This window comes from Crinia signifera, chromosome 5, assembly GCF_055691185.1.
Source record: "Crinia signifera chromosome 5, ASM5569118v1, whole genome shotgun sequence".
In the NCBI taxonomy this organism is placed as follows: domain Eukaryota; kingdom Metazoa; phylum Chordata; class Amphibia; order Anura; family Myobatrachidae; genus Crinia; species Crinia signifera.
Genome location: NC_139221.1, coordinates 37,781,809 through 37,793,076, shown reverse-complemented (window position 1 = coordinate 37,793,076; position 11,268 = coordinate 37,781,809). Strand labels below are relative to the sequence as shown.

The window sequence follows — 11,268 nt, the reverse complement described above, 5'->3', positions numbered from 1 at the left end:
GAAGCCGGGGGATGCGCTCACAGCCCCCCCGCCAACCCCGCTGACCGCACTGCCCCGGCAGCAGTGTGATCAGGAGCCCATAGGCTACAATGGGCTAGCGCCATCTTAGAATGCCGAGAGCCCCGTGGTGCGAAGCGCTGCTGCCCGATGTCGACCTTCAGACATGTTGACCTTCCTGCATGTTGACCTCTAGTCATGTCGACCTTAATGCTTGTCAACCTAGTTGCTGTCTGTCCAATGATCCATACCTACAGTAAATACATACAATCAGCTTTGTACATAGTCCAAGGGTTCCAGCTTGGATTTTGGATGCGCTTCTCTACAGACGCTGTCCTCAGAGCAGGCACATGATGAATTGCATGTATATATATATATTTAGGCTGCTCGGTGCCATTGTTTTCTTCTAAGCGGAGGTGAAAATGTCCCCCCAAGCGGACTGTAATTCTCAGTGCCTCCCCTGTGCAGCGCAGATACTGACAAGTGCCTGCAGATACTCATCACTCTGATGCAGCTGTCCACAGCTCCAGTACTGCAGCCTCCTCCTGCCTACAGGAGGGAGAGGACGAATCTGCGCACACGCCTTCCCCTCTCATCACACGTCACTACAGGGGAGATTTCTGAATGAAACCTGCAGTCCCCGGCAAGGACACATGAAGAAGTAACACTAAGGGAAAGTTAAACATTAGGCTCAAAAGAAAAAGGAGAAGATGCTCAAAGGAGAAAAGGGAATGGCACATTAACAGGAGAACAATGGCGTTTTGTGTGGGATACAGACAGAAGCTGAATACTATAGAAGTGCAACGTGAAAGGAAAAAAATAAGTTTTACTGAATTTATAGACAGGGGAAGACAACAGGGGAAATTTACTGAGATGGGACTTCTATTTCACGAGATGTTGCTATGGGCAACCAAACAGCATCTACTTATTGTTTGCCCATAGCAACAAATAGGATTTCCCCCAATGATGTAATTCTCTCATGCGATTTGAAGTTTTTAATTCAAGTCGTATCGCGTCTAGTTCACATCGCACCATGTGTTGGCACCTTCAGATGGGCGGTCAGTTAAAGATGGGATCAGGTTCTATCTATTATATTCTAGAAGGTTGCTATGAGCAACATCCCATCTTTAATTGAACTAGGCAGTGACCAAGATGAGAGGAATATGCAGGGAGATGATAGACAGTGACATATATAGCAGTTACAGTGAGATGATAGAGACAGTAAAGTACACATTAATTACAGTGAGATGATAGAGGCAGTGGAGCATGTAACAGTTATATTGAGATGATAAAGACATTGGGGGTATGTAGCAGTTACAATGAGATGATAGAGACAGTGGGGTATACAGATGTTAGTTACAGTGATACAATAGAGGCAGTGTAATATGCAGATGTTACAGTAAGATGATAGAGACAGTGGTGTACACAGCAGTAACAGTGAGATGATAGAGACAGTGGTGTACAAAGTAGTAACAGTTAGAAACAGTGGAGTATGTAACAGTTACAGTGAGATGATAGTAGCAGTGGGGTATGTAGCAATTACAGTGAGATGATAGAGACACAGAAGTACACCTCAGTTACAGTTAGTTGATAGAGATAGTGTAGTATGTAACAGTTACAGTGAGATGATAGAGGCAGTGGGGTATGTAGCAGTAACAGTGAGATGATAGAGGCAGTGGGGTATGTAGCAGTTACAGTGAGATGATAGAGGCAGTGGGGTATGTAGCAGTTACAGTGAGATGATAGAGGCAGTAGGGTATGTAGCAGTTACAGTGAGATGATAGAGGCAGTGGGGTATGAAGCAGTTACAGTGAGATGATAGAGGCAGTGGGGTATGTAGCAGTTACAATGAGATGGTAGAGGCAGTGGGGTATGTAGCAGTTACAGTGAGATGATAGAGGCAGTGGGGTATATAACAGTTACAGTGAGATGATGAAGGCCGTGGGGTATGTAGCAGTTACAGTGAGATGATAGAGACACAGAAGTACACCTCAGTTACAGTTAGTTGATAGAGATAGTGTAGTATGTAACAGTTACAGTGAGATGATAGAGGCAGTGGGGTATGTAGCAGTTACAGTGAGATGATAGAGGCAGTGGGGTATGTAGCAGTTACAGTGAGATGATAGAGGCAGTGGGGTATGTAGCAGTTACAGTGAGATGATAGAGGCAGTAGGGTATGTAGCAGTTACAGTGAGATGATAGAGGCAGTGGGGTATGTAGCAGTTACAGTGAGATGGTAGAGGCAGTGGGGTATGTAGCAGTTACAGTGAGATGATAGAGGCAGTGGGGTATATAACAGTTACAGTGAGATGATAGAGGCCGTGGGGTATGTAGCAGTTATAGTGAGATGATAGAGGCTGTGGGGTATGTAACAGTTACAGTGAGATGATAGAGACAGAGAAGTACACCTCAGTTACAGTTAGTTGATAGAGATAGTGTAGTATGTAACAGTTACAGTGAGATGATAGAGGCAGTGGGGTATGTAGCAGTTACAGTGAGATGATAGAGGCAGTGGGGTATGTAGCAGTTACAGTGAGATGGTAGAGGCAGTGGGGTATGTAGCAGTTACAGTGAGATGATAGAGGCCATGGGGTATGTAACAGTTACAGTGAGATGATAGAGACAGAGAAGTACACCTCAGTTACAGTTAGTTGATAGAGATAGTGTAGTATGTAACAGTTACAGTGAGATGATAGAGGCAGTGGGGTATGTAGCAGTTACAGTGAGATGGTAGAGGCAGTGGGGTATGTAGCAGTTACAGTGAGATGATAGAGGCAGTGGGGTATGTAGCAGTTACAGTGAGATGATAGAGGCAGTGGGGTATGTAACAGTTACAGTGAGATGATAGTAGCAGTGGGGTATGTAGCAATTACAGTGAGATGATAGAGACACAGAAGTACACCTCAGTTACAGTTAGTTGATAGAGATAGTGTAGTATGTAACAGTTACAGTGAGATGATAGAGGCAGTGGGGTATGTAGCAGTTACAGTGAGATGATAGAGGCAGTAGGGTATGTAGCAGTTACAGTGAGATGATAGAGGCAGTGGGGTATGAAGCAGTTACAGTGAGATGATAGAGGCAGTGGGGTATGTAGCAGTTACAATGAGATGGTAGAGGCAGTGGGGTATGTAGCAGTTACAGTGAGATGATAGAGGCAGTGGGGTATATAACAGTTACAGTGAGATGATGAAGGCTGTGGGGTATGTAGCAGTTACAGTGAGATGATAGAGACACAGAAGTACACCTCAGTTATGCCCCTTTCAGACCGCACTTTTAAAACGGTAAATTGCCGTTTTTTTACCGTTTTAAAACGGTAATGTGTGCGGTCTGAAAGGTCCAGTCCCACTTAACCGGTTAGAAAATGCCGTTTTTTCTAACCGGTTAAAATGCAGGGTCCTACCCGTTTCTGAACCGGTATTTTAGCGCAAAAATCGGCTCAGAAACGGTATTTAGGACCCAGCCAATGAGCTGGGTCCTAAATTCAGCACAGTGAATACTTAATGAGCGCTCATTAAGTATTCACAGCACTGGAGCCCCCCCGCGCGTGTCGACACCCCCCGCGCGCGTGTCGACGCCCCCCCGCGCGTGTCGGCGCCCCCCCCGTGTCGACTTACCCCGTGCCGGTATCTCCGTTGTGGTTCCCGGCACTGCAGCTCAGTATGCTCGGAAAGCACTTATGAAAAAAGTGTCTTTCAGAAAATGGCTGCCCCCCATACGGAAGACAGTTTTTTTAAACAGGGTTTCCTATGGGGCAGCCATTTTCTGGAAGACACTTTTTTCATAAGTGCTTTCCGAGCATACTGAGCTGCAGTCCACAACGGAGATACCGGCACGGGGTAAGTCGACACGGGGGGGGCGCCGACACGCGGGGTGGGGTTAGGGGGGGGGCGTCGACACGCGCGGGGGGCGTCGACATGCGCGGGGGGCGTCGACATGCGCGGGGGGCGTCGACATGCTCTCGGTCGACACGCGAGGGGGGGGGGAGCTGCACGGAGGGGAGGGCTGAAGGCTGCACTGGCTTTGACCCTGTATTTGGAAAGTTTCCAAAAACGGGTCTGCCAGTGTCAAAAAATCGGCACTTAAACGGTAATATACCGTTTAAGTGCTGCGGTGTGAAAGGGGTTTTATCTGGCAGACCCGTTTTTGGAAACGTTTCCAAATACAGGGTCAAAGCCAGTTATGCGGTCTGAAAGCAGCATTACAGTTAGTTGATAGAGATAGTGTAGTATGTAACAGTTACAGTGAGATGATAGAGGCAGTGGGGTATGTAGCAGTTACAGTGAGATGATAGAGGCAGTGGGGTATGTAGCAGTTACAGTGAGATGATAGAGGCAGTGGGGTATGTAGCAGTTACAGTGAGATGATAGAGGCAGTAGGGTATGTAGCAGTTACAGTGAGATGATAGAGGCAGTGGGGTATGTAGCAGTTACAGTGAGATGGTAGAGGCAGTGGGGTATGTAGCAGTTACAGTGAGATGATAGAGGCAGTGGGGTATATAACAGTTACAGTGAGATGATAGAGGCCGTGGGGTATGTAGCAGTTATAGTGAGATGATAGAGGCCGTGGGGTATGTAACAGTTACAGTGAGATGATAGAGACAGAGAAGTACACCATAGTTACAGTTAGTTGATAGAGATAGTGTAGTATGTAACAGTTACAGTGAGATGATAGAGGCAGTGGGGTATGTAGCAGTTACAGTGAGATGATAGAGGCAGTGGGGTATGTAGCAGTTACAGTGAGATGGTAGAGGCAGTGGGGTATGTAGCAGTTACAGTGAGATGATAGAGGCCATGGGGTATGTAACAGTTACAGTGAGATGATAGAGACAGAGAAGTACACCTCAGTTACAGTTAGTTGATAGAGATAGTGTAGTATGTAACAGTTACAGTGAGATGATAGAGGCAGTGGGGTATGTAGCAGTTACAGTGAGATGGTAGAGGCAGTGGGGTATGTAGCAGTTACAGTGAGATGATAGAGGCAGTGGGGTATGTAGCAGTTACAGTGAGATGATAGAGGCAGTGGGGTATGTAACAGTTACAGTGAGATGATAGAGGCCGTGGGGTATGTAACCGTTACAGTGAGATGATAGAGACAGAGATGTACCCCTCAGTTACAGTTAGTTGATAGAGATAGTGTAGTATGTAGCATTTACAGTGAGATGATAGAGGCAGTGGGGTATGTAGCAGTTACAGAGAGATGGTAGAGGCAGTGGGGTATGTAGCAGTTACAGTGAGATGATAGAGGCAGTGGGGTATGTAACAGTTACAGTGAGATGATAGAGGCCATGGGGTATGTAACAGTTACAGTGAGATGATAGAGACAGAGAAGTACACCTCAGTTACAGTTAGTTGATAGAGATAGTGTAGTATGTAACAGTTACAGTGAGATGATAGAGGCAGTGGGGTATGTAGCAGTTACAGTGAGATGGTAGAGGCAGTGGGGTATGTAGCAGTTACAGTGAGATGATAGAGGCAGTGGGGTATGTAGCAGTTACAGTGAGATGATAGAGGCAGTGGGGTATGTAACAGTTACAGTGAGATGATAGAGGCCGTGGGGTATGTAACCGTTACAGTGAGATGATAGAGACAGAGACGTACCCCTCAGTTACAGTTAGTTGATAGAGATAGTGTAGTATGTAGCATTTACAGTGAGATGATAGAGGCAGTGGGGTATGTAGCAGTTACAGTGAGATGGTAGAGGCAGTGGGGTATGTAGCAGTTACAGTGAGATGATAGAGGCCATGGGGTATGTAACAGTTACAGTGAGATGATAGAGGCAGTGGGGTATGTAGCAGTTACAGTGAGATGGTAGAGGCAGTGGGGTATGTAGCAGTTACAGTGAGATGATAGAGGCAGTGGGGTATGTAGCAGTTACAGTGAGATGATAGAGGCAGTGGGGTATGTAACAGTTACAGTGAGATGATAGAGGCCGTGGGGTATGTAACCGTTACAGTGAGATGATAGAGACAGAGACGTACCCCTCAGTTACAGTTAGTTGATAGAGATAGTGTAGTATGTAGCATTTACAGTGAGATGATAGAGGCAGTGGGGTATGTAGCAGTTACAGTGAGATGGTAGAGGCAGTGGGGTATGTAGCAGTTACAGTGAGATGGTAGAGGCAGTGGGGTATGTAACAGTTACAGTGAGATGATAGAGGCAGTGGGGTATGTAACAGTTACAGTGAGATGATAGAGACAGAGAAGTACACCTCAGTTACAGTTAGTTGATAGAGATAGTGTAGTATGTAACAGTTACAGTGAGAGATTGGTTTACATAGCAGTGACAATGCGATGATAAAGACTTTGAGGTATGCAGCAATCACAGTGAGATGCTAGAGACATTGGGGTACATAGCAGGTACAGTCAAATGATAGAGACAGTGAAGTAAACATCAATTACAGACATTTTATTGAAACAGTATAGTATGTAACAGTGACAGTCAGGCGATATAGCCATAACGGGTTGGGATCATTTGGTCTACAGCATGATGGTCAACAGTCATTAGGTCGACACCATTAGGTCGACACAGGAAAAGGTCGATATGGGTCTAGGTCGATTTGGTTTGAAAGGTCATTAGTTTCACAGGTCATTAGTTTGACAATGTCTATGCCGACAGTCAAAAGGTTGACATGGGGTTTTTCATTGTTTTTTGACCCGAATGTCGACACAGTTGGACGTGAACCGCAGCCCCTCTCTTCGCTCGCGATGCTTCGACACGGTGCCTCGCTGCGCTCGGCACACTATTTTATTCTCCCACCATGCCCTAGTGGATGGTAGGGCATGAAATACCACCTGTCGGCACATGTCGGCTCAAAAGACATTGAAAAACCACATGTCGACCTTTTGACTATCGACCTAGACATTGTCGAACTAATGACCTGTCGAACTAACGACATGTCCAACTAATCACCTTTTGACCTAGAACCATGTCAACCTTTTCCCATGTCGACCTAATGGTGTCAACCTAATGACTGTCGACCATCATGCTGTAGACCAAATGACTGCATCCCGCCATAACAGTCAGTTGATAGAGACAGTGTAGTATGTAACAGTTACAGTGAGATGATAGAGACATTGGGGTACATGGCAGTGACAGTCAGATGATAGAGACATCGGGGTATATAACCATAACAGTGAGATGATAGAGACAGTGGGGTATATAACAGTGATGGTCAGATGATATAGACAGTGAAGTACACATCAGTTATAGACAGTTGATAGAAATAGTATAGTATGTAACAGTTACAGTGTGATTATAGAGACAGTGGAGTATATAGCAGTGGCAGTGAGATGATAGAGACGTTGGGGTATATAGCAGTGACAGTCAGATGATAGAGACATTGGGGTATATAGCAGTGACAGACAGATGATAGTGACATTGGGGGTATATAGCAGTGACAGACAGATGATAGAGACAGTGAAGTACACATTAATTACAGTCAGATGATAGAACATTTACATTGAGATGATAGAGACATTGGAGAATGTAACAGTTACACACAGTGAGATGATACAGGCAGTGGAGTATATAACAGTTACACACAATGAGATGATACAGGCAGTGGAAAATGTAACAGTTACACACAGTGAGATGATACAGGCAGTGGAAAATGTAACAGTTACACACAGTGAGATGATACAGGCAGTGAAGAATGTAACAGTTACACACAATGAGATGATACAGGCAGTGGAAAATGTAACAGTTACTCACAGTGAGATGATACAGGCAGTGGAAAATGTAACAGTTACACACAGTGAGATGATACAGGCAGTGAAGAATGTAACAGTTACACACAATGAGATGATACAGGCAGTGGAGTATATAACAGTTACACACAATGAGATGATATAGGCAGTGGAAATGTAACAGTTACACACAGTGAGATGATACAGGCAGTGAAGAATGTAACAGTTACACACAATGAGATGATACAGGCAGTGGAGTATATAACAGTTACACACAATGAGATGATACAGGCAGTGGAAAATGTAACAGTTACACACAGTGAGATGATACAGGCAGTGGAAAATGTAACAGTTACACACAGTGAGATGATACAGGCAGTGAAGAATGTAACAGTTACACAATGAGATGATACAGGCAGTGGAAAATGTAACAGTTACACACAGTGAGATGATACAGGCAGTGGAAAATGTAACAGTTACACACAGTGAGATGATACAGGCAGTGAAGAATGTAACAGTTACACACAATGAGATGATACAGGCAGTGGAGTATATAACAGTTACACACAATGAGATGATATAGGCAGTGGAAATGTAACAGTTACACACAGTGAGATGATACAGGCAGTGAAGAATGTAACAGTTACACACAGTGAGATGATACAGACAGTGGAGTATATAACAGTTACACACAGTGAGATGATACAGGCAGTGGAGTATATAACAGTTACACACAGTGAGACCTTACAGGCAGTGGAGCTTAATAAAGAGAAGCACACAGCAGTTATAGTGGGATGATAAATACAGTGGATAATTATAAATGTACTATACAGCAGTTACAGGGACTGAGAGATCATACAGACAGTGGGTACAGGGGTCTTGCTAAAGTCTAGTGAGAAGGAAATGACCAATTAAGTGGGTGGCGAATGGCATATAATAGAATAAATGTGTGTGTCAGTAACAATGAAGGGAGTGGGTCACACAGGGGCTAAGGTAAGTGTGGGGGATGTATGGAGGGGATCAGGCAGATCCAGGTGATGTAGCACAGACAAGAGCAGATGGGCAATGCCTGGATACAGGAGCAGAGGGACAATACCTGGGATACAGGAGCAGGGAGGCAATTCTTGGGATACAGGAGCAGAGGGGCAATGCCTGGGAGAGAGGAGCAGAGGGGCAATGCCTGGGAGTCAGGAGCAGAGGGGCAATGCCTGGGAGACAGCAGAAAAGATAGAGTGATGCAGAGAGCAGAGGAGGAGCGGTGATGATGAAGGTGAGGTGTCAGAGACAGGGAGAAGAGTGAGAAGCGCAGAAAGTGCAGAGTCTCCCCGGACTCCCTGGAAGGATGCTCACAGACCTCAACCACACCAACTGCACCAGCTGCTGCTCCACTGGCAACCGCATCTTCACCCTGAGCTTTATGATCGTCCTGATCCTGGCCATCCTGCTGGGCAACCTGGTGATCCTGGCAGTGTTCCTGGGCACCAAGCAGCTGCGCACCCCACAGGGCTACCTGAAGACCTCACTGGCAGTGGCAGACCTGGCACTGGGCATCTTGGTGGTGCCCTTCTCTGTGTATGGGGAGATCAAGCTGCTCTCTATGAACACTTCCAGCGCAGATGAAGCGCTCTTTGTGGGCTCCTGGCACCCCTGCTACCTGGTCGGCCCGGTGTTTGCAGGGTGCACCCTGGTGTCCATCAGCACCATCTTCCTGCTGACCATTGAGAGGAGCATCGCTATCCTGAAGCCCCTGCACAAGGAAGTGGTGATCACCAGGAGGAGGACACTGCTGCTCATCCTGCTGTCCTGGGCTGCCAGCTTCTTCCTGGCCATGATCCCCATGATCTTCAGCCAGGGTGGCATCGTGGTGGAGTACAACCTCTGCAGCAGAATGTGCAACTATGCCCCGGCTCCAGCCTCCCCTGCCCACGTCTGGCAGATACTGCTGCTCTTCCCAGCCTTTGACTTCAGCATCTTAGGGGGGACACTGATCATCAATGCCTTGTCCCTCACCACCATCCACCAGTACAGCCGCAGGAGGAAACTCTTATCTGGGACAGACCAGGAGCCCCTCAAAGTCTCCTTCTCGGACATCAAGGCTGCAAAGACCATTGGAGCCCTGACTATGGCATTCACAGCCTCCTTCACCCCTATTGCTGTCTTTGTGGTGGGCAACGTGTTGGGCTACCAGTGGTGCACTTTTTCCTTCTTTGCCTTTTGGATACTTGCGAGCAATAGCTGCTGCAATGTGATCATCTACAGTGTGTGTGACCAGCGCTTCCGCGAGGGGGCGCGCCAGCTCCTTGTGTCGCTGCGCTGCTACTGCTGCTGCAGGTCCCCCGTGCGCTGACTTTTGCAGAATAAAGACCAATGCATCTTATCTATGTAATGAGGAATGTACACGTACAAGGATGGAGTGTGGGCTACTTCACCAAGGGAATTACAAATGACAGGCAGCAGGAAAGCAGCATGCACAATTACATATGACACACTTTGCAGGCATTAATCACATATCACCATCATATATAGAATATATAGCAGGTGCTTGGGAATGTAATACCAGCGTTGGTGTTTGTGCAATTGCCCTGGATTAAGTGAAGACTCAGCACTGACAGTGGATTCTCCAGGGCTCCAATAAAAGCCAATAGGAACGCACATTCTGGCTGTCAGCTACATGTATGTATGTATGAATGTACCAGGCAGGAGGATACTGGGATGATCTGCCTAAAAGGGTCCTATTTTGGGAACACTGACTGCTTTACTTCCATATGTATAGTAAACAGTCCCAGAGACACCTATCTGAACATTGATGGGTCCTATCTGGAGATAAGAGGCACTGAGAGGTCTCTATACAAAGTGCTGGTACTTGTAGTTCTACAACAGCTGGAGAGATGCATCTTTTATATTTGGTGCCCAAATCCTGTTTGAGGCACCTGGGCTTAAATATTTATAATAGAATCAATAAGGTCTTGGATCAAATGGTTTGCCTGATTGCTACTGTATCTAATTATATATTCATATATAATTCATTCATTCATAGATTTGTAATTCATTTAAAAAAACTATATTGATTTTTCACTAGCCCCTGACACAATCCTCGCATAAGGGTATATGTGAGTTATGTGTATATGCCATTTACTGTATCCCTCCCTATAGTTATCACTGCACTCATATCATCCAGAGAACGTTCTGAAGTAACAGGTGGTACTGTGGCTTTCGATCCATTATTGTCAGCCAGGCAGTTCTTGTTTGAGTTTCCTTAATCTACAACACTAACACCTGGCAGCATAATATTTATTAAACGTTTGTCTGCTGGATTAAAGCTGTTCTTCATTTCACAATTTGGGAGTTTATTCAGATGCAAATGAATCCGCCTTAAATGCTAGGATTACACAAGACCAATCATTGTCAGGTGAAAGTTACAATGAAGCAGACGTATGACAATGGGGGTGGGTGGGTAGTGGGAGATGACGTCACTAATTGCTGGTGATTAATACAGGAGTACAGTAATTAGTGGGCAGCACATCCCACACAGGGGTACTATGCAGTGTGTTGGCTTTCCTTGTAATGGTAAGATGAAAGCGTACACA

General features: G+C 45.8%; 1 protein-coding gene across 1 annotated transcript; it reads left to right on the top strand.

The window, feature by feature from the left end:
* The first annotated feature begins 9,023 nt into the window (after positions 1-9,023).
* Positions 9,024-10,028, top strand: LOC146005687 (rhodopsin, GQ-coupled-like). The gene has a single exon (XM_083145111.1). It carries the CDS (start codon positions 9,024-9,026, stop codon positions 10,026-10,028), a length of 1,005 nt encoding a protein of 334 aa, XP_083001237.1.
* Positions 10,029-11,268: the final 1,240 nt, after the last annotated feature.

What these genes read in the sequence shown, in the direction of transcription:
- LOC146005687 (XM_083145111.1), top strand. Translation starts at nt 9,024, where the DNA reads ATGCTCACAGACCTCAACCACACCAACTGCACCAGCTGCTGCTCCACT.